This window comes from Siphateles boraxobius, unplaced genomic scaffold (genome assembly GCF_051911475.1).
Source record: "Siphateles boraxobius isolate OS27281-9 unplaced genomic scaffold, OSU_SipBor_1 1, whole genome shotgun sequence".
Classification (NCBI taxonomy): domain Eukaryota; kingdom Metazoa; phylum Chordata; class Actinopteri; order Cypriniformes; family Leuciscidae; genus Siphateles; species Siphateles boraxobius.
In genome coordinates, this window is record NW_027508699.1 from 30,676,907 (window position 1) to 30,700,622 (window position 23,716).

Below are 23,716 nucleotides of genomic sequence, written 5' to 3' on the forward strand. Positions count from 1 at the left end.
GGATTCTCCTGGTTAAATAAAAAAATAATAAAAAAAAATGAATGGTTACAGAATCAATCTCTAATAGTCATACAATGTAAAACAAGCTTTTTTAGCTTATGGTCAAAAAATTTTAGCTCTGTATTGTTTTTTCTAAGTTACCAAAGCAAATGTGTTTTTCATTTAACACCGTAAAGCCTGACATTAAATAACAGTCTGAAAAATATTTTTTTTATGAAACAGTATCTAAAAAAATTTAATTAAAAATGTACACAGCTTTTTTTTTGTTATTGTTGAGTATAATATTTGATACATCATGCTTTTATGGCTGGTATAGTATGAAAATATGGATTTCATAATATAGATAATAACGGAGCCAAAACTAAGCAAAATATGCAATTTGCTACAGTTGCTGATATTTATATGGCCAAAAGTAAAAAGACATCCTGATTGCTTGTAATGTTAATCAGTGAAACCTTAGCAGACTACTTGAATCTAAATATCAGTCGTCATTGTATATATCCCAATAATATGTCCTAGTAAAGTGATATTTAAATGCTTAGTCTAATGATCAAAGCTATATAGTTCAAAAGATCAAAAGCCCAATGGATATTTGATGTTTACATGTTAACACTTTTTTAAAATTATGTATGGATAATCAAGTAAACCTTGATTTGAGTTTAACTAAAAGTTGATTTAATCTAGTGTTCATCTTGAAATATATTTGATAGAAAATGCTTTATAGGGTTAAGGTACATGCACAAGAAATGAGACTCATACTGTAATGTCTCATTATAGACAGAAGAAAACAAACTCCCACTGAAGTGTTGACAGAGTCAAATCGTGAATCATTTTCTTCTCCTGAGAAAGCAGTGATGCCTCAAGTTAACACAGCTTGATTTTGATAGACTTGTTGAGTAGCTAAATGAATGTGACATTGAATCACATGAAAATTCAGTCTTTTCTTTTGTACACTTGTTGGCACACAGCATCCTCACATGTCATTTCCTGCAAGTGAAATGATCATGAGGTCAAAACGTATCCCTTGTGAGTACGTCAGAGCAGGAATTTTATGCAGGACCATACATTTTACAATTCAAATGTCATAAAAACTGAAATATTTATTTGAAATAACGTTGATTTTAACATTGTTTTGGTTAATAAGCCTATCCATAGAATGAGGATGCTCACCAGATACAGTTTGTCATCTTCTATCCAGTGTTTCCATCCCCGGTTGGCTTTCTCACATTTCTGGGTGGCCACCAATTTGTGACCTTCCCAGGTAACCAGAGTCTGAATATGTAACATAAATATTAAACCCCAGTAACTGGCCTGTTTCAATATTTATTTACATGATTTTCATGAAAACAAAAGTCATTTTACAATTTCTTTTTATACAAATTATGCTCACTTATGTCACTGTCAATAATACTGTTTTTTATTGATCATCATATAATTTGGGACAATGGTGCATAAAAAAGAGCTATTGCTTATTTGCATTACATATCAAAGCACTATCTTTCTTATTAGTGCTGACTACTGACTAGTTTGCCTATAAATCTGGCTAGAATTAATATATGGTTCATCGATCAGTACTTACATGAAAATCAAGTACTTTTGTACTTTTAATCTGATAATGAGTACTTTTACTGGAGTATGTTATGGTATCTGTACTTTTACTTAAGTTCTTGATTTGTACTTCGTCCACCCCTGGTTTAAATAAACCTGTATTGAAATACATGTGAAAAAAAGACCTTTAATGTATTTTGTCTTTTTGGGTAAAAGTTGAGGCCTGTTCTCTATTTGTTTTACTGTTCATTACTGAACAAATTGACTGAGATCTTGGCCAACAGGCCAAGATACAAGTAAATAAATGTACAACATTATAGAAGAGGATCACAATTATAAAGGGAATTGTTCACCTTTATCGTCCTGTTGTCAAATCCCTTAGTAAATTCTTCCTTCTCAACTCCAACAGTGAAGATCAGCTCAAAGCTTTTGAAGGCGCTCTGTGTCTTAATCACAAAGCTATCTCCATCCTGGGTAATGATCTTTGTTGGAGTGAGGTGGGCTGCAATCTTCCGAAAGGCAAAGTCAATGTCTATGTATGTAAGAATAACAAAATATTTGCAACTTGGCATGGTCATTTCTCATTCTTTAGGCTTTGTCTAATATCATAAAGTGGTATAATCAGAGTTAGAAAATGGCACAAATATAGCTTTCTCTTATTTCTCTGCTGACTTAAACCGATAGCAGACATCTGATTAGGCTTACCCAGTGCTTTAAGGTAATTCTCAAGATTTCCACTCCAGCTCCAATTTTCCAGTGAAATCCATGGGCATGGTTGTGTGATGAACTCTGGACTTCAATAGCATTACCTGGTCAAGTGAGGAGCTTTTATACTCAACTGTTTATTCACAATGAGGGGAGAGAGCAGAGTAAAGATAAGGGAGATCTCTGACCTATAATTGAAGAAGAGAAGACCCCTCACCTACTGAAAAAAAGTCAAGTGACCAGATCAAAATGTATTTACCACTGGCCACTGTGAAGGTTCTTTGGGGTTCCTTTCCTTTTCTGTTTAGTCAGTAAGGTTGCCTTTAATATTCCCTGTGCACTATTTGTTATTTAAGAGAAGTTGTGCTATTCTGATCTCATTATGTAAAATGCACTATAAACTTATTTATGAACACAATCTTTGCAGTATAAGCTTGTATTAAAATATGTTCTGGATACCTACTATACAGTAAATAAGATTTCACAACAGTCAAGGTTTGTAATTTTCCCAGTGTGTCGCTGTTGTCTGAGGTGTTCCGATGCTTTATTCAACTGATATCTGCACTGCCATTGTCACCATGTCGTTGTTCATTTGAATAAAGGCATTGAGAATGTTTTCCAAACCTTGAAACAGTTTTCTATTTGAATACATTATATTAATATATTAAAATGTAATTTATTCCTGTGATAGCAAAACTGTATTTTCAGTATCATTACTCCAGTCTTCAGTGTCACATGATCCTCCAGTAATCATTCTCATTATGTTGATTTGGTGCTCAAGAAACATTTCTTATTATAATCAATGTCGAAAAACAGTTGTGCTGCTTAAAATATTTGTGGGAATCGTGATACCTTTTATTTAGGATTCTTTAATGAATAGAAAGTTACTTCAATGCAAATGGAAAAGTGCATAAACAATATTGTAAATCTCCCACCCACTGAGATGCTGCTGCAGAAAAGGGGGCGAGTGGGGCGTTATACAACGTCATTTTTTGATCTTCATTCCTGTGATCTGAGAAACTCTGTATTTGGACTCTATTGTTATGCATGGAAGACGAGATAAGAGGAAATATGTCAGAAAGAATGTTTGACGTTTGATGTTCAGAAGATCAGAATACCCAAAGGCGACGCTTTATTCTGTCACCACTGTTCCAGCATTTAGTGTATATTTATGAGTCAGACTTCATCTTAAATGCTTTAAAAAAAATCTGCATTTTTGTTCCATTGGAAAAAAAATAATGACATGAGGGTTTTTAAAGAAAATAACATAGCAAAATATTTATTATGTTACAAAAGATTTATATTTCAAATATTGTTATTTTATACTTTCAAGTTTCTATTCATCAAAGAATCCTGGAAAAATGTATCACGGTTTCGACGAAATATCAAAAAGCAAGATTTTAACATCGGAATAATAAGAAACCTTTCTTGAGCACCAAATCAGCATAATTAGACTCAAAAAGGCGATTTTCTGTGACGCTGAAGACTTGAGTAATGATGCTGAAAATTCAACTTTGCCATCACAGGAATAAATTACATTTGACAACAAATGAACACAACGACAATGGAAGGAAACAAGAAATAAAGTAATACAAATTAAAGTCCATGAAAACTAAAACAAAACACCAACATAAGGCGACAAAATCATAATGTTATTCCACAATATTACTGTTTTAGCATATTTTCTGATCAAATCAATGCAGCCTTGTTGCAATAAATTTGCAACCCCAAATTTGGAATGGTAGTGTAGATACAACAAGACAAGTTTGGTTGGCAAAAGCGCACTTGTGGTTGATGGAAAAGAAAATAGGCCATGTTCAGAAAAATAAACATCTCAGGAATCTCATGTATATTTTATTCTACATTTCACTGAAGACAATTCAGAGTAATTTAGTCAGGAAGGCTGACCTCATTACTGACAGGTCTTCACCTGAACAATTCTACCATCTCTCTCTCTCTCTCTCTCGCAGAGTCTGTAAGCATAAATGGAAACCTTTTGACAGCATTGTGATTGTTGTTTTGACTGACTGTTGTGCTGCTGCTGACAGACTGAGAATCAAAACAGTTACAAACCGACGTATCTGTCTGTTCACATGCAGTGACTGACATGAGGTCATGAGATGCATCACGCATTGAAATTCACTCCCCTTGACAGAGCTCCTGTACAAAGAAAGAGGTTGTATAATACATCTGCGATGCTACCATACACCCATTTCCAATGGATGAAGCCTTGGCCTGGGAGAGAGGTCGTCAGGTGGTCCTCAACCTTCACTGGGTGTTTCGACCCTTAACCACAACACCCTCCAGTTGGCGGGTCAGCAGTGACTGGCCAGGTCACTGCCCCTCTCTTCCAGGCTTCCAGCTTGTGTCCTCTCTCTTGTGCCAGAGCCAACAAGAGGCTCTCTCTGCCGCTTCTCCCAGTCTACGAATGGCAGCTTTCCTTAAGTGGCCCCTCTATCCAACCTTTGTTAATATATTCCATGCAGATTGAGCCGGGAATCCCCGACATCCGACTTCCACCGTCATCAGGCATGCCATCCACCCCTTGTCCCGGCAGTCTTGGACAAGTTGCTGGTATTTGGCTTTTTTCCTCTCTGCAGCTTCCTCGCAGCCCTCCTACCACGGCACCGTCAACTCCACCAGAATGATCTTCCCTCCCTCTGGAGACCACATGATGATGTCAGGCCTTAGAGTTGTGGACAATACCGCCTCGGGGAAGTGGAGTCTCCTCCCAAGATCAACCTCCATCTCCCATCCCTGGGCTGACTGCAGGAGATTCTGCCTGGCTTGGCTGTGGATGACAGGTCTTTGGCCCTCTTTCACAAATGTGATGGTGGTCAGCAGTGGTCTTGCTTTGGCTGGTTGCTTCTTCCACCTTTCTTGTTCCAGGATGTCTGCGAGCACTGCCAACACCTTATCATGGCGCCACCTGTATCTCCCCTGTGCCAATGCGGTCTTACACCCGGCCAGAATGTGCGCCATTGTTCCTTTCCCACCACACAACCTGCACAGTGGGTCCTCCCTCATCCCCCACCTGTGCAAATTGACTGGGGTTGGTAAGGTGTCATACACTGTTCGGAGTAGAAAGGATATACGGAAAGGCTCCAGCCGCCACAATTCACTCCATGTGATTGTCCTCTTGGGGAGGTTCCACCTTGTCCAGGTGCCTTGGGTTGCGAGCTCAATGGATTTTGCTCTTCTCCCTTCTTCCTCAAGGTTTCGGACTTCATCCTGGATCATGGTTCTTTTCAAACCTTGGGGTGGACTTTGACCACTGCTGAAAATGTGCTGTTCCTAGACCCTGTCTTCCAGTGCAAGGGTTTCCGATGATATCTTTGGTCGTGAGAGAACATTCTGCCTGGTTAATTGCAGTGCTGGCGGCCCACTTACGGCCAGATCTTGTTTTTACTCCTGCTTCCCTGGTGAGTTGGTCTTGAGAGTCCCTATATGTCAGGGACTGTCTGCATTTGGCGACTTTAAACTCCTCCACCACTGAAGACAGGGGAAGCTGGAGCTGGCCCGACCTCATGTACAGCCCCAAGGTTGTAAAGCTCGGGGGTATTCCCAACCATTTTCTAAGGTGCTTGTTGAACTTCCTCTCCATTTCTTCAACAGTTGATAGACACACCTCATATACCGTGAGAAGCCACATGAGTCTCGGGAGCAGGCCATGTTGGTAGATCCAGCACTTATATTTCCCAGGCAGGCCCGACTTATCAATCTTTTCCAGCCATTCTTCAACTTGTTTTCCGGTGCTGGAGATGCTGTTCCTGTCTGACAGGGAATCATCATACCACTTTCCAAGGCATCTAATTGAGTTCCCCTGGATGTTCGGGATCACTTCCCCTTGAACAAGTAGCTTGAACTTTCCAGTTGTTTTGCCCTTTTGGATCACCAGACTCCTTGATTTTTTTGGCTTGAAGACCATCTTTGCCCAAGTGGCCATACGATCCAATTCTGCCAGGACCCATCTTGCCTGCACATGAGTTGGTGTTATCACGGTAAGGTCATCCATGAATGCCCTGATTGCTTGCTGTTGACATCCTGCTGCGGTCTTCGGCCCTCTTGACTTTGTACTCGCTGCAGAGATGATCAGGTTCATTCCCATGATGAACAAGATGGGAGAGATTGTGCATCCTGTCACTATCCCCTTCTCCACTGGCTGCCACTTTGTTGTAAACTTGGCGGACTGGAATCGTAACTTGATGTCTCTCAGGTAACTGGTGATTATGCCCTGGATATTATGTGGGATGTGGTAGTAGTCCAAAGAAACTTGGATCAAATTAAGGGGAATAGACCCATATGCATTTGCAAAGTCAAGCCAGACAACTGTTAGGCTGCCTTTCTTCTCCTTTGCTTCTTGGATGAGTTGGCTGTGGACCCCTGTATGCTCCAAGCACCCGGAAAACCCTTCAACACCACCCTTCTGGATAGAGGTGTTAATATATCCATTCTGGGTCATGTAAGCACTCATTCTCTTCGCAAGCACAGCAAAGAAAATCTTTCACTCCTCACTAAGTAGGGAGATAGTTCGGAACTGGCTGATCTGTGTGGATCCCTGTTCTTTGGGCACAAAGCACCCTTCTGCCCTTCTCCAGCTTGTTGGAATGGTTCCCTTCGACCAAATTACCCGCAAAAGCTTCCATAGCCTTCGTAGGAGCTTAGGGCATTTTTTGTATACTTTGTATGGTATACCGCTGGGACCTGGAGCAGAAGATGATCTTGCGTGCTTGACTACCTCTTGAACCTCTCTCCATGATAGACACTCTGTGCTGAGGGATATAGTAGGTGGGTCAATGTTAATAAGCCCATGATTTCCTTCCAGGGCTTCGTCTCTTGTAGGGTCACTGAATGCCTCCTCAACAGACTGCTCCACCGCCTCTTTGGAACTTGTCAGAGTCCCAGACCTCGCCTCCCCCAGAAGTGATTTGGTGAAGCGGTACGGGTCCTTTATAAACTGGGCTCGAGCAGCTTCCTGCTTCTTCCGCCTCTGCTTGAACCTCTCAGCTCTTCTTGTTCTGATGAGCTGCTCGCGGAGGCTGGCTGTCAGCTCTTTTATTCCTTCCTTTTCTCCTATGCTTGCCAGTTTGAATTGCTTCCTCAGGGTTTTGATCTCCTTCCTAAGTTGTTTGATCTTTCTTTCTCTTCTGTTTTCCTGCTTTTCTGGTCTTACTTTATTCTCTTTCCTTGGCACTGTTCCAAACCGTTCCTTTGCCACATTGTTGGTGATGGCTGTCAGTAAATCCACCTTCCTTTCCGCTGATCCTGCTTGAACTGCTCCAAGCACTTTGTCCAGATCTTCATCTAACATGGACCACTCCTTCCCTTCACTCATTTTGGGCCACTTGATTCTTTCCTTTGTTGGCTGGGGTGAGCTTTCTGGAATGGCGTTGGAGGCTCTCCTTGTGCGATCTTGGGGGATTGCCGGCACTGAGAGATCACTAGGACTATGGTGTGCTTTCTGCCTAGGGTTCTCCTGCGTCTCACCAGACTGTTCGTCTGAGCGGTGTGCATGCATCCGTCCTTGTCCACACGTGGACTTGCTCTGGTATATTTTGAGCCCTCTTACGCCTTTGCAGATTCTTCCGCAGCTGCATTTTACTTCCGGTGCCTCCCCGGTCAAGGTGGTTTGTCTGAGCCTTCTCTGTGTCTGTGTCACTGTCCTTGTTGTTAGCCTTGAGTCTGTCCTGATGAGCCTCTCATCCTCCCCCCCTCTGGGGAGACTCTGGGGGTATTGCTCATTTGTCAGTTCTGTAGCTTGCTTGGTGCCCTCTTGCGAGTGCTGCAACAGGGGTTGCTGGCCCCTGTTACCCCGCCAGTCTTTCCTGGAGGTCAGCTGTCTCTCCAGCGTCACCGACCTTCCTCGGTTTCCATCCAGACTTTCCTGGAAGTCACTGGTTGCCCAGGGAGTTCAGTTGTATAATACATCTGCGATGCTACCATACACCCATTTCCAATGGATGAAGCCTTGGCCTGGGAGAGAAGTCGTCAGGTGGTCCTCAACCTTCACTGGGTGTTTCGACCCTTAACCACAACACCCTCCAGTTGGCGGGTCAGCAGTGACTGGCCAGGTCACTGCCCCTCTCTTCCAGGCTTCCAGCTTGTGTCCTCTCTCTTGTGCCAGAGCCAACAAGAGGCTCTCTCTGCCGCTTCTCCCAGTCTACGAATGGCAGCTTTCCTTAAGTGGCCCCTCTATCCAACCTTTGTTAATATATTCCATGCAGATTGAGCCGGGAATCCCCGACATCCGACTTCCACCGTCATCAGGCATGCCATCCACCCCTTGTCCCGGCAGTCTTGGACAAGTTGCTGGTATTTGGCTTTTTTCCTCTCTGCAGCTTCCTCGCAGCCCTCCTCCCACGGCACCGTCAACTCCACCAGAATGATCTTCCCTCCCTCTGGAGACCACATGATGATGTCAGGCCTTAGAGTTGTGGACAATACCGCCTCGGGGAAGTGGAGTCTCCTCCCAAGATCAACCTCCATCTCCCATCCCTGGGCTGACTGCAGGAGATTCTGCTTGGCTTGGCTGTGGATGACAGGTCTTTAGCCCTCTTTCACAAATGTGATGGTGGTCAGCAGTGGTCTTGCTTTGGCTGGTTGCTTCTTCCACCTTTCTTGCTCCAGGATGTCTTCGAGCACTGCCGACACCTTATCATGGCGCCACCTGTATCTCCCCTGTGCCAATGCGGTCTTACACCCGGCCAGAATGTGCGCCATTGTTCCTTTCCCACCAGACAACCTGCACAGTGGGTCCTCCCTCATCCCCCACCTGTGCAAATTGACTGGGGTTGGTAAGGTGTCGTACACTGCTCGGAGTAGAAAGGAAAAATAGGAAAACATCCACTACATGTGTCCCACAACATGTGTAAATGCTCTTTGAGATAATCCAAAGGCCCTAATTGGCTTTAGGATTACAACCTGCCGTGATTTGAGACACCGCACCTTGATGTCGAAAACTTACTGCAGAAGACAAACGCAAAAAAGCAGCAAAGATGTCTCCTGTGGACATGAATGGATACTGGAAAATGACAAGTAATGAAAACTTTGATGAATAAATGGAAGTGCTAGGTAGGCTGATACTTCATTTTATATTTATTTATTTATTATACCCTGCAAAATGAATTTCCTTTCCTAAACGAGGTATGTGAGATGTTTTAATATATTCTGTTGAAAATGATAAAAAAAAAAAAAGCTCCCTTCAATTTTTACATTCAATCAACTTGGATGTGTAAGTCATTTCAACTTAAATTACATTAAACTGATATTAAAAAATCTTGTATAACTTTAAAAAAACATAAGTTTGTCATAACTTAGTATTTTGTACTCAAGAGAAAAGTTTTATACCTCCGGCAGACCTCATTAAATTTTGTTGTTTTACATAGAGTAGTAAAAATTGGCTCATGTAAAAGGGTATGGTTGACCAATTTATGTATTCAACTTACAGATGTGAATCTTGTCATCAGAAAAATTGCCAGCTATCTCATCTTTGACAAGGAGATCAGACCCGTCGCCAGACCTCAGTCTTAAGGGGGGCTTATGAAATGTATGGGGGGGCACAATTATTATTAGCCTACAGTATGTATATTTATAATAATATATATTATTATATAATATATAACTCTAGTCGCGCAGCACGTATCATCACGTTAAACATATAACCAACAGCAATATGACCAGGTAGCCTAGCCTACACCACATCACACAGAAGCAATGTTATGAATATCCATAAAACACTTGACTACACAACATATTAAATGTAAAACTAGAAGCATCTCTCAAACATTGCATTTTAAAGCAGTCAACAGAGGGATATGCATTGCCATGACACACACGTTCTTTTGTAAGGCCGTGATGGGCTGTTGCAGTGTAGATTCCCATCAATCAAACTAAATCACACCATTGTTTCTTTATATTTTTAATATTTTTTAATATTTTAATGATAAAGAATGCAACATTAATGCAACACAAAATTAGCAACTATGATAATATTAAAATTAAATTAAAATTAAATTATCTGTGCCTCAAGTGGGGGGGGCACAAGCATTTTTTGGGGCGGGCCCGGCCCCCTATGGCCCGCTCATAGCGACGGGTCTGAAGGACATTGTTCAGTATGGTGATCATTTTAATATCAAGACTCTCACCACCTTTAGGACCTACCATATGGAGTTTGATGTTGGAAAGGAGTTTGAGGAGGATTTGGTTGGGGTAGATGACAGGAAATGTATGGTAAGTGACCTCCTTATATATGAAGGTACAGATTAAAGTGCAACTAAACCGAAATGGAAGATCGGAACTGGAAAACAAAACCTTGTTGTGTATTACACTCTTAAAAATAAAGGTTCTTTATGATTCTAGGAGACACATCCGTGAAAACTGGAAAGGCTGCATTTATTTGAGACAATACAGTAAAAACATTAATATTGTGAAACATTATTATAATCTAAAATAACCGTTTCAATTTTAATTAATTTAAAAATGTAATTTATTCCTGTGATGGCAAAGCTGAATTTTCAGCAGCCACTACTCCAGTCTTCAGTGTCACATGAAATCATTCTAATATGCGGATTAGCTGCTCAAGAAACATTTATTATTATTATTATCAATCTTGAAAATAGTTGTGCTGCTATTTTTGTGAAATCAGTGATACATTTTTCTGGGATTCCTTGATGAATTGAAAGAACAGCATTTATTTGAAATAGAAATCTTTTGTAACATTATCTATCTCTGCCATCCCCCGCTGACAGCCCTGGCCGTGAAGAAACCTAATGGCTCTCTTTGCGGGGAGTGAACTTTCCTATTATCAGCCTGAGCTTTAGCGAGTATTTCACACCACTGACAGGCAACAGCGTGGTGTTATTTTTTAATTATTTTAGTACCTTGATAATGATGCTGCCTTCGTCATAACCCAATGCCACATTGTTGGAGCCGCGCAAGCCAGACACACACCACACCCACTCCATTCCATTGTTCAGGGTGCTCTCTAGACAGTAATTGCTGGAGTGCCAGATACTAACCGTGCCTTAACAAAAGACAGTTACAAGAAGCTTTAAAGGTGAAGTGTTTGTTTTTAATTTGAAAATTCTTTATACTAGTGATGAGAGAAACAAAGCTTTTCAAACTTTGAATCAACTAGACCAATTGCTTCGCAAAATGATTCACTCAAAACACCAAACGCTAGTGACCACTGCTGGTCAGAACTGTGTAAATGCAGTGAAAATTCAGTCCAAACCATAGACTGTAAAAAAAGATGTACGACACCCCTTTGTTCTCTTCCATTGGCGAGAAGTGAAGCCGCCATTGTCCCGATATGACGCTGACATCTTGGGACTTGAGTCTGCGCAGTTGCGATTTCGGGACCAGACATGCGCAGTAGTGAGCAGGAAGTAAAGCCGCGAAATCAACGTCCCGCTCTGGTCCTGGCCTCACCCTCGCTGAATCAAGCGTAAGCACGCGCCTCTGCTGCAGAACAAACCATTATGTCGGTGTGAAATAATTAATTATAGAAATTTAGATATTAAATTTAAAGCTCCAATCTCCTCAGTCCTCCAAAGATCCCGAAAAAAAGCCTGTTGTTGCTTCAGTGACTACTTTGCTCAGAGAACCTGTCAATCACAGCTGTCAATCATGTACGCCACATCACCGTTTTTATAGCATCAAATAACTAACTAAAAACAAACTTATTTTAAAAACAAACCCTTGAAATTACATCGGCGTGGTGAAAACTACAGTAAATGACAGAAACTATCTTCGGAAAAAAGATATGTGAAGTGTAATTTAATTGTTTAGTTGGTCTCACGTCCCTTTGAATAACACGGGGAGGCGGGGTTTATGAGCTATACTAGGACCAGTCACCGGGGGGCGATCGAGGCGCTTTGGTTTCACTTTTCAGGGCTTGTGCGGCACGCTTGGTCCAAACATACATAAACACCTTTTACAAACCAATTGCAAATGTTTTATTGAAGGTGTAATCTATAATATGCAATTAACAAATCATGTAATACCATTAAATATAAAGTGTCTTTATAATATGTGTTATTTTATTTTTATTCTATTTGTAGAGACTACAACTCTTCCTTTTTATCATACAAATGTGTCATTCAATGTCTACAAGTTTATAAAATTGATCAAAGGTGGGTAAAAATCATATTTAGAGACTGGTTCATGTGTTCACAGAGATCACCCCTAAAGGCAAACCATTTAAATTTCGATACATTTTGAAACAGTTATGCCATAACAAAAGCCATGTTTACTAAAATCACGTGACACGGGCAGTGGCACGTAGCAGTTTGACACGTGCTCGGAATCACTGGATCAAAACTAATTATTTGCAAAGGTTTCAAACCATCACAAAGCATGTTTCCAAAGCGGCCATCACTTTATACAATCCCAGTTTAACATGCAGGGACCACTGAAAGCTTTTAGCTTTTAAAATATTATATCGTTATAAAAAAAAAATATTTGCAAAAGGAATGAGGCAGTGCAGTTCTATAAAACTGATCATTCAAAAATCTATAACATTATCCTAAAGAGGACTCACCATCCTCTGATCCAGTGATGATGATTGGCAGCTCTGGGTGGAAGTTTACACAGGACACATTCTGAGCGTGACCCTCAAGAGTCTGGACACATGTCTTATTCTAAAGAGAGAGAGGCACACAGAACAGAAGTAAATAAATAGCCAGGAATGGCTAGCTCCATTGATTATCATCAATATCATTATAGTACCTGATAGTTCCAAATCTTAACTAGTCTGTCATCAGCTCCAGATATGAGGTAGGGTTTATCTCCTCCACTGTAATAATCAATGCAGTTCACCCCCTTATCATGACCTTCCAGAGTGAAGTTAGGAGAGGAATAGCCAATCTGCCAAACCTGAAACACAACAAAGAAGAAATGATGAGGGAAATGTCACAAGTCAGATTCAGACTGGCTCTATCCGCATAAGTGTACCATCTTGCAGGGTTCCTACACATTTTCCATTTCAAAATTCCATACTTTTCCAGACTCAAATTTCCAAACCTCTCTGTAGATTTTCAGACCATATTCAAAGTGCCCCTTTATGCTTTTTCGAATACTCCCTTTCATGCAATGTGTAATGCATCTATCTCCAAAGTTATGAAGATGAAAGAGCACTCGATAAATAAAGTTATTGTTTCTCAAAAGAAAGAATCGACTCTGAACAGCCTAAATGAGTCATCAGAAATTAGAATCCCACTTCCGTGACGGCTACACGTCACTGGGTAACAGATTTGCCTAATGCCCACCTTAATGGGCGTTTAGCTTCTGACAAGCACTAAGTGGTAGACCAATCACAGCAGACTGGTCCATCTGGCCAATCAGAGCAGAGTAGGCTTGCAACAAGGAGGGATTTAAAGAGACTGAATCATCGGACCTGGGGCCTCATGTACAAAGACTTGCGTTGAATTCATACTAAAACATTGCGTACAGACAAAGCTGTAAATGTGCGTACGCACAAATAAAAACAGATGTATGAATGTCTGCGTACGAAGGATCCCACGCATATTCTCTTTGTACATCCCAATTAACGTAAAAATGAGCGCACATGCACGAGCACAACGCCCCACCCAGTCTCCTCCCTTAATTAAATACATTTAAATATGGTAATGAGTCCACTTTGGCAAAAGAAAGGAGTAAGAAAATGGCTAAAGCAACCGGCAAGAAGCGAAACTTTACAGAAAGTGAATCGGAGGTGCTACTATCGGAGGTAGAAACGAGAAAAAAAATATATTTGGAACTTTGTCCTCCGGAATTTATAACAAAAGGAAAAAATATGAGTGGGAGAGTTTGGCTGATGCCGTCAATGCGGTGGGATCTGAAAGTCGCACTGTTAAGACCTTAAAAAGAAATGGTCTGATATAAAGGCGGACGTTAAATGTCGAACTGCTGCGCACCGACAAAGTGTGGGCAGAACAGGCGGTGGTAAAGGGGTCGATGAACTTACACCCTTTGAGCAGAGAGTTGCCTCAATTATGGGTAACGCCTTACTCTCTGGAGTAGTATCTGCTGCTGTGGGAGACTCGGATTTACTACAGGACTGCCACGAAGGTAACCAATATTATCTGCACATTTATTTAATGGAAATGTTTCCGATTCACATATGCAAATTCTTCTTCAGATGGCGCCTTTATAGCAATGTGTGTGCAGTCGATCGGTCCGATTACAATAGGAAAACCGGCTATTGCTGCAAATTGCGTATAATGTTTGGCTGGTCAACTGCATCATATGGGAACCTCATATACCTGGTAGACATGCGGATGATCCCGAACCCATAACGCTGGCGTTGCACGGCTCAAAGACGACTGGCTTATTCCTGAACGGTCTGCCAGTTCCCTTTGGAAAGAACCAGTTGCCAGGAAACCAAGTGTTGTCAGCACCTGCAAGGAAACGGGTATTGCGTGGCTCCTCACTGTCTCTCTCTCTCTAGATTCGGACCCAACTCAGCACAGAGCTCCAAGAGGATAGCCCTTGGAAATCTGAAACGGCTGATAAGCCAGTCATCATCCTGGGCCAGAAAATCATTGTGGTCCCTAAAAACTCATTCTCTTCGGATTCTGCCATAGCAATGTCCTCTAATAAGGCCAAAGCTGCCATTGCCATAGACTAAGGGTTGTATCAATTTGCATATGCTTTCATATGTTCTTACTTAATTGCATAATTGATAGAATATTCCCATAAGGCTCGTGTGACAATATGTGTAAATTATTTTATAAATTGCAGGTGGTAGTGCGATAGACTTGTAGAACAATTCGTTGTGTAATGTTTGCAACTTAACTTCATTGCCTGTAAGAGTCGCCAACGGACAAAAACTAAGAAATGTACGTACGCCAGACATGAAATTGGTGTGGAGGAATGCACATTCTCACGTTAATTTCACTGTTAGTACATCCGACCTTGAGCGTGAAAGCTGGCGTAAGCAAAGATTTTGTGCGTACGCAATACTGATACATGAGGCCCCTGGCGATGTGCAATGTATATTATGAGAAAATGAAAGCTTTTTTTTTGTAGGAGACCCCCAAAGCAAAAATGGTTTTGAGCCAGTTATTTATATATTTTGCTGTAGTGTCAGTAGACATAGGTTATAGCATAAATAAAACTAGAAATGTAATGCTCAAAATGCCCACGAGAAATTTTCGTGCCCTCGAGAAACTATTCATCACATCATGAAGTTATGTAACAAAGTTTCGGGAGGAGCACTTTCAGGTACTCAACCAATCAGCACAAGAGGAAGCATGTATAACCTCTGTTTCATTAGTTTCACAGCATCCCTCCACCAGCCCATCACCTCTCTCTAGGCTGGTTTTCTATCCCAGTCAAAGGGAGGATAAATTACTATACCGCATCAAATACTATATCTGATTTCATGAACATGTGAACTCGTGAACGCACAGGAATTTTTTTGTATGCTTACGCATTACATTTCTAGTTTTATATATACTATAACCTATCTCCTTTGTGTGTCCCTGTCATCTTACTATGAAGAAAAAGAGAGCATTGATGCACATGAATTAATAGAAATCTAGGCCTATTTGCTCAAGATTTGCTTTCCTTAGAGTAGTACCTCTAATATCAAGGCCTAATGTCCAATTTTAATGCAACCTCTGTGGCGGTGGAGAAACCATGACACGAAATGAGCTGATGGCATAATATTGTCTGCTAAGTTTAATGGTTTCTCGTGCGCATACGAAAATCTGTATTTTTTTTATTATTTTTTGCAAAGGTCCTTTTAGAGGATATGTAATACGGTCCTAAGAATATCATGAGAAGAAACTCAAAACACTTATAATCTACCACAATCATTCAGCTGTGTTTGACAATCACTAAAGAATCACTAAACAGCTGCCATGAAAACACACTTCTTGTATGATACATTTATTTTCATTCAATTCTTTTAAATTCATTAGATTTTCTATTATAGAAAACTAAATAGGGGCAATAGTCTGGAAATGCAAATATTTTTCCATACTCTGCTTTCTTTTTTCTATATTTTTCCAGACCTGGAAATTACTCAAATCTAATTCCATACGTTCCATACTTTTCCAAACTGCGTAGGAACCCTTACCTTGATGGTTCTGTCCAGCGATGCACTTGCAAACTGGTTGTTGTCCTTGGGGTTGATGATAATCTGCATGACGTAGTTTGTGTGGCCCTCAAATACCTGACTGCAGGACCATTTCTTCTCCCAGTCCCACATCTTTATCAACATGTTGTCTAAATGCACACACACCCAATGCATATTGAAAAAAGAGTTTTGTACATACACCAAAGTTTAAAGGTTTGGGGTTGGTAAGATGTTTTTTAAACATTTTTCGAAAGAAATTTCTTATGCTCACCACAAATTTAATTTAATATCAAAAATAGTAATATTGTGAAATATTATAACAATTTAAAATAACTGTTTTCTATTTAATATATTTAAAAATGTAACTGATGGCAAAGCTGGATTTCTTACAGTCATTATTCCAGTCTACAGTACAGTGTCACATGATCCTTCAGAAATCATTGTAATTAACGGATTTGGTGCTCAAGAAACATTTGCTTGTTATCAATGTTGAAATCTGTTGTGCTGCTTAATATTTTTCTGGACACCGTGATACTGTATATTTTCTTCAGGATTCTTTTATGAATAGAAAGTTTAAAAGAAAAGCATTTATTTGGAAATACTAATTATTTATAACATTAAAAATGTCTTTACTGTTACTTTAGATCAATTTAATGCAATCTTGATTAATAAAAGTGTTTATTTCTTTTAAAAATCTTACTGACACACCAAACATTTAAACTGTAGTGTAATATGTTATGTAACATATGGTGTATTTTCATACATGTAATATGAATACTTATATGCACATGTAATCTGTCCATACCGCTGCTCGTGAGGATGTAGGGCTGGGTGGGATGCACAGCGATGCAGCGAATGTAATCTGAATGGGCCTCAAACATGTGTACTCGCTCTAATGTGTTGTAATTAAAAAACGCAAATTTGCATGTCATCCTGGAAAAAAAGGGCGATTTATTAAATAGTTTAATATCAGTAGCAAATCTATAATAAAATGAATAGTATATTAATAGATATTTTATAAAAGTGTACATTATTATTCATGAATATACTTACAGCACCAGTTATGACCCAATTTTTCCTGGCAACAAACTTGGCAGCTCTTACTGGCAGGTCACAGACTTCAAACGTCTTAACCAGAGTCTATTAAAGGTAAATATATGAGATTATTAGACAAACATTAAACACACTTTGTGCTCTACTGTATCCCTAATGTTTGTTGTAAAGTGCGGATGGTAATATATTAAAAATGCTGAAAAACTGCACATGTTTCCTACTTACTTGTGTTTCATGGTTCCACACACAGACACTGCCGTTGTACAGACTGGCCAGCATCCATGGCTCGGATGGATGAAGGTCTACGCTTTTGACACGGTCAGATCGAGCCGTGAGTTTGCGCTTGATGTCCAGCCTCAGAGGCTAGAGGAGAAGAATCAGAATCACCATTAGCCTACATTAAAGTTGATATTAATCAGCACCAATCTCTTTTGTCAGCAGTCCCAATTATATAGTAGCCTAGTAACACTAATAGTCTATAGAAAAAGATCAAAACTTAATTTGCGTCAAGAACAGAAAGCAGTGACATTTTTTTAATTCAACCTGTCTACCCACAACTAACATTAGCCATTTATCACTCAGTTAAAAGTCTGATAGTAACAGCAACAGCACAGTTAAGAAACAACTAAATTAACAGCGCGAGCTAACGTTATTGAAAGCGTATGTTTCCTTAATATATGGGAAACAGCTACAATATTGTCCATCACGTAAACATTGATGTGACACTTAACGTTAACTTACCATTGTTTGCGTTTGCTGGTTTTTGTCTCTATCAGTTGCAATATCATCCCCGAGAGTCTGATGTGTTTTTCGGCTTCAGTTGTGTGCACGGTAGGCAAATATGACTTTGACTGACTTAATTCCTCACTGTGTTGCCAACTATTTTCACAGGAAAGAAGCAAACGCCTTCGCAAGAGCCGCCTTCCCTAAAAGTATAAATGTCCCTAAATCTCTCTATGTGACGTTAAACACAAATTAGCATATTTATGACGTGTCGCGTCATACTTGCGTTCTGCCTGTTTTCTCTCTAAATTCATGCTGACATTCTGTATTTTAATATACTATAATATAATATAATATAATATAATATAGCCGAATGTCCAATAAAGCTGTTCTCATTGCCTATATTATTTTTGTCAGACAATAGAACAAGTATGATATAGTGAATGACAAAAAAAAAAATTTATGTGTAAAATTATCTGAATTAAGAGAGTTCGCGAACTTGGTGAAAGCTCTGTGATAATGAGGCTATTACAAGTAATAAGCACAGGAAAAGAAAGGAAATTAAAATGGTTAAACAAAACTCTTTAAATAAAAAACAAAACAGAAGCAGATAAGTGACAAGTCCGTGGGGAAAAAAACTGCCGCGCGCTCAACACATGAGTGTGCTGCTGCTGATCTCAGCCATTCACTGAACAGGCACAGCTAGAGTGACGGCAGGGAGAAAGCAAGACCTCGCGCTCGCAGATCAGTAGGCCTACTGGCAACATCTGGAGGTAACTGAGGTTTGTCTAAAAAGTCGCTAGATTTGTCGCTAGTCGCTTTTTTGAAAGAATTTCTCTAAAGGGGTCTGTAAAGTCGCTAAAAATAGCGACAAAGGCGCTAAGTTGGCAACACTGACTCAAAGCCCGTGCGCTTGACGTTGGAACGGGAAGCGTTGACGTGACACTCGGATGGCCTCGGAGTTTTTCGGGTAATTTCGGTTAAACTCAGCATTTGAATGACGACGTTAGCTTGCACTGAGTTTGAGCTTAACCCTTTCCTCTAAAGACTACACCTTTATTGTAGCCTATGATTAATAATACACCAAAAAAAAAAAAAAAAACACCGTGCTGAAATGTGCCCTGTCAACTGAAAATTCTCAGTGAAACGTGTTCTTAAATTATAAATACATAATTTAATTAGCTACTAAAATTGTAATAGTCTCTCAACAATAATAGCATTAAGTAAAAAGTAGCCTAATTATACAATTTCCACAGTTTCCCACAATCTATCTAAATCTTCAACCATCTAATATTAATAATAAAAAAATATTAATAAATATTTTTGACCGCTTTAGACACCATCACCCTGATATTTATTTATTATTCTCTTCTTAATGGTTACAGAATCAATCTTTAATAGTCCTACAATGTAAAACGATTTTTTTTAGCTTACGGTGAAAAACCCAAACCACATTTAGCTCTGTATTGTGTTTAATCAGTAACCAAAAGCAAATGTGTTTTTCAATTAACCCTCTAAAGCCTGACATTACATAATAGTCTGATTTAAAAAAATAATAATAATAATGAAACAGTATCTAAAAAAATCTAAATCTAAATGTTCACAGCCTATGTTTTTTGTTGTTGTTGAGTATAATATTTGATACATCATGCTTTTATGGCTGGTATAGTATGAAAATATGGATTTCATAATATAGATAACAGAGCCAAAACTAAGCAAAAATATGCAATTTGCTACAGTTGCTGATATTTATATGGCAAAAGTAAAAATACATTCTGATTGCTTGTAATGTTAATCAGTGAGACCTTAGCAGACTACTTGAATCTAAATATCAGTTGTCATTGTATATATCCCAATAATATGTAGTAAAGTGATATTTAAATGCTTAGTCTAATGATCAAAGCTAGTTTTTATTTGTGGGGGGCAAAACATATAATGCAATGCAATACAATAATGATTGAGAAATCAAAAGCCCAATGGATCATATTTGATGCTCACATTTTAACACTTTTTTAAAATTATGTATGGATAATCAAGTTAACCTTGAATTTGAATTTGAATTTATTTATTTATTTGATCAGGGACAATGCACAAAAAAACATTAATCTAAGAAAGAAGAGATGTCATGTGCCAGGTTCTAGCAAAAATGCTAATTTCCGCCTGCAGTCCCTGGACAGGTTGATGATATACTTACAAAATTTAAAAAATATGTACAGAATTATAATACACAGAAGCATCACTTCACTCACATCATAACACTCTCTACTACAGGAATCTATAACTTATTCATTCACAGATTACATCATTCGTATCGCAGTCATTCAGTGCGACAACCTTGATTTGTGTTTAACTAAAAGTTGATTTAATCTAGTGTTCATCTTGAAATATTTGATACAAAATGCTTTATAGGGTTAAGTTACATGCACAAGAAATGAGACTCATACTGTAATGTCTCATTATCTTTTAGACAGAAGAAAACAAACTCCCTCTGAAGTGTTGACAGAGTCACATCGTGAATCATTTTCATCTCCCGAGAAAGCAGTGATGGCTCAAGTTAACACAGCTTGATTTTGATAGACTTGTTGAGTAGCTAAATGAATGTGACATTGAATCACATGAAAATTCAGTCTTTTCTTTTGTACACTTGTTGGCACACAGCATCCTCACATGTCATTTCCTGCAAGTGAAATGATCATGAGGTCAAAACGTATCCCTTGTGAGTACGTCAGAGCAGGAATTTTATGCAGGACCATACATTTTACAATTCAAATGTCATAAAAACTGAAATATTTATTTGAAATAACGTTGATTTTAACATTGTTTTGGTTAATAAGCCTATCCATAGAATGAGGATGCTCACCAGATAAAGTTTGTCATCTTCTATCCAGTGTTTCCATCCCCGGTTGGCTTTCTCACCTTTCTGGGTGGCCACCAATTTGTGACCTTCCCAGGTAACCAGAGTCTGAATATGTAACATAAAAACCCCAGTAACTGGCCTGTTTCAATATTTATTTACATGATTTTAATGAAAACAAAAGTCATTTTACAATTTCTTTTTATACAAATTATGCTCACTTGTGTCAATAATAATGTTTTTTATTAATCATCATATAATTTGGGACCATGGTGCATAAAAAAAGAGCTATTGCTTATTTGTATTACATATCAAAGCACTACTCTTTCTTATTAGTGCTGACTACTGACTAGTTTGCCTATAAATCTGACTAGAATTAATATATGGTTCATCGAACAGTACTTACATGAAAATCAAGTACTTTTGTACCTTTAATCTGATAATGAGTACTTTTACTGGAGTATGTTATGGTATCTGTACTTTTACTTAAGTACTTGATTTGTACTTCGTCCACCCCTGGTTTAAATAAACCTGTATTGAAATACATGTGAAAAAAAGAGCTTTAATGTATTTTGTCCTTTCGGGTAAAAGTTGAGGCCTGTTCTCTATTTATTTTACGGTTCATTACTGAACAAATTGACTGAGATCATGGCCAACAGGTCAAGGCTGGGATACAGGTAAATAAATGTATGACATTACAGAAGAGTATCACAATTATAAAGGGAATTGTTCACCTTTATCGTCCTGTTGTCAAATCCCTTAGTAAATTCTTCCTTCTCAACTCCAACAGTGAAGATCAGCTCAAAGCTTTTGAAGGCGCTCTGTGTCTTAATCACAAAGCTATCTCCATCCTGGGTAATGATCTTTGTTGGAGTGAGGTGGGCTGCAATCTTCCGAAAGGCAAAGTCAATGTCTATGTTTGTAAGAATAACAAAATATTTGCAACTTGGCATGGTCATTTCTCATTCTTTAGGCTTTGTCTAATATCATAAAGTGGTATAATCAGAGTTAGAAAATGGCACAAATATAGCTTTCTCTTATTTCTCTGCTGACTTAAACCGATAGCAGACATCTGATTAGGCTTACCCAGTGCTTTAAGGTAATTCTCAAGATTTTCGTTCGACTCCATCTCCCATTTTCCAGTGAAATCCACGGGCATGGTTGTGTGATGAACTCTGGACTTCAATAGCATTACCTGGTCAAGTGAGGAGCTTTTATACTCAACTGTTTATTCACAATGAGGGGAGAGAGCAGAGTAAAGATAAGGGAGATCTCTGACCTATAATTGAAGAAGAGAAGACCCCTCACCTACTGAAAAAAAGTCAAGTGACCAGATCAAAATGTATTTACCACTGGCCACTGTGAAGGTTCTTTGGGGTTCCTTTCCTTTTCTGTTTAGTCAGTAAGGTTGCCTTTAATATTCCCTGTGCACTATTTGTTATTTAAGAGAAGTTGTGCTATTCTGATCTCATTATGTAAAATGCATAGTTCATAAACAATATTGTAAATCTCCCACCCACTGAGATGCTGCTGCAGAAAAGGGGGCGAGTGGGGCGTTATACAACGTCATTTTTTGATCTTCATTCCTGAGATCTGAGAAACTCTGTATTTGGACTCTATTGTTATGCATGGAAGAGGAGATAAAAGGAAATATGTCAGAAAGAATGTTTGACGTTTGATGTTCAGAAGATCAGAATACCCAAAGGCGACGCTTTATTCTGTCACCACTGTTCCAGCATTTAGTGTATGATTCAGACTTTATCTTAAATGCTCCATCCAGGGGTTTTGGCGTCTAAGTGGTGGGCTGCATGTGCGTGAGGCTCGCTGTTAAATCCCTTGAAACTATCCTTAACTTGGACCAATAAACATAGGCTAATTCTACTTGTTCTTGACCCAAGCACTTTTACTGGACAATACGCCACCAAAAAACGCTAAAACTGGCTAACAACCAGGTAAAACGGCTTCACAAGGCAAAGGGGCTAATGTGGACATGGCTAATGCTAACAAAACACCGCTGGATATTCCCAATGAGGCCAATACACGGGAGGCATGGGAGACTCTACAAACACCTGAAACATCGGAGACGCCGGTGGCGCCGAGTCCGACAGTGACCTTCTCAAGGAAATTCTGTCGTTAAAAGGTGACATGGCCAAACAATCTACCGACATGCTGAAAGCAATTAACGATATAAAAGGGGATATACAGTTACACTCTCAAAGAATCAATGAGACAGAAGAGCGAATCTCGCAAACAGAAGATGATGTAACTTCTCTTCAAGGCAAAGTTAAAATACTGGAGAAAACTGTGGAGACTCTTTGCGACAGAATTACAGAGCAAGAAGACAGAAGCAGACGCTCTAACTTGAGACTGGTCGGGCTACCCGAAAAATCTGAGGGCTTAGATCTGTGTGATTTTCTGGAGAAGTGGCTTCGAGATACACTAGGAGAAGGTTTCACCTCGCCCCCCATCATAGAGAGAGCACACAGGATCGGGCCTATTAACCCTAAATCTACATCGCCACGGGTGGTAATAATGAAGTTTCTGAACTACCGGGAACGGGAAGCAACCCTGAGAACCGCCAGGAAGATGACGGAGGTACGCTATGAGAATCAACGAGTCGCCTTTTTCCCTGACCTCTCCGCGGAGACACGTAAACTGCAGCAGCGCTTCAACGGTGTGGAAACTCAGCTTCGTGCACTGAATGTTCGGTATGGCATGCTGTACCCAGCTCATCTGATCATCACGCACAA

The 23,716-nt window shown here is 39.5% G+C and overlaps 2 protein-coding genes, 1 long non-coding RNA gene and 1 pseudogene across 5 annotated transcripts; 1 reads left to right on the forward strand and 3 right to left on the reverse strand.

Moving 5' to 3' along the window:
- Positions 1–373: 373 nt before the first annotated feature.
- Positions 374–3,444, reverse strand: LOC143740962 (retinol-binding protein 2-like; annotated as a pseudogene). Its single transcript, XR_013204916.1, has 4 exons — positions 2,254–3,444; positions 1,902–2,080; positions 1,171–1,272; positions 374–987 (listed from the first exon to the last, which is right to left on the reverse strand). The product of XR_013204916.1 is annotated as a retinol-binding protein 2-like (transcript).
- On the reverse strand, positions 374–22,426 carry LOC143740949 (retinol-binding protein 2-like). Of its 2 annotated transcripts, none has more exons than XM_077233140.1 (5): positions 22,053–22,426; positions 21,701–21,879; positions 20,973–21,074; positions 20,447–20,789; positions 374–647 (listed from the first exon to the last, which is right to left on the reverse strand). In XM_077233140.1, exons 1-4 carry the CDS (start codon positions 22,156–22,158, stop codon positions 20,736–20,738), a joined length of 441 nt encoding a protein of 146 aa, XP_077089255.1. In that variant the 5' UTR covers positions 22,159–22,426; the 3' UTR covers positions 374–647; positions 20,447–20,735. The 2 variants fall into 2 exon arrangements, with proteins under 2 accessions (XP_077089255.1, XP_077089246.1); XM_077233131.1 differs by lacking the exon at positions 374–647 and adding an exon at positions 20,070–20,154.
- On the reverse strand, positions 3,980–17,667 carry LOC143740938 (coatomer subunit beta'-like). The gene is made up of 8 exons (XM_077233122.1): positions 17,615–17,667; positions 17,390–17,476; positions 17,142–17,269; positions 16,337–16,485; positions 12,982–13,128; positions 12,794–12,893; positions 11,133–11,275; positions 3,980–4,413 (listed from the first exon to the last, which is right to left on the reverse strand). The coding sequence occupies exons 3-8, from the start codon at positions 17,266–17,268 to the stop codon at positions 4,393–4,395; spliced, it is 687 nt and encodes a 228-aa protein (XP_077089237.1). The 5' UTR covers position 17,269; positions 17,390–17,476; positions 17,615–17,667; the 3' UTR covers positions 3,980–4,392.
- Positions 4,309–9,755, forward strand: LOC143740978 (uncharacterized). Its single transcript, XR_013204917.1, has 3 exons — positions 4,309–4,432; positions 9,080–9,324; positions 9,701–9,755. It is a non-coding gene; the product is annotated as an uncharacterized LOC143740978 (long non-coding RNA).
- Positions 22,427–23,716: the final 1,290 nt, after the last annotated feature.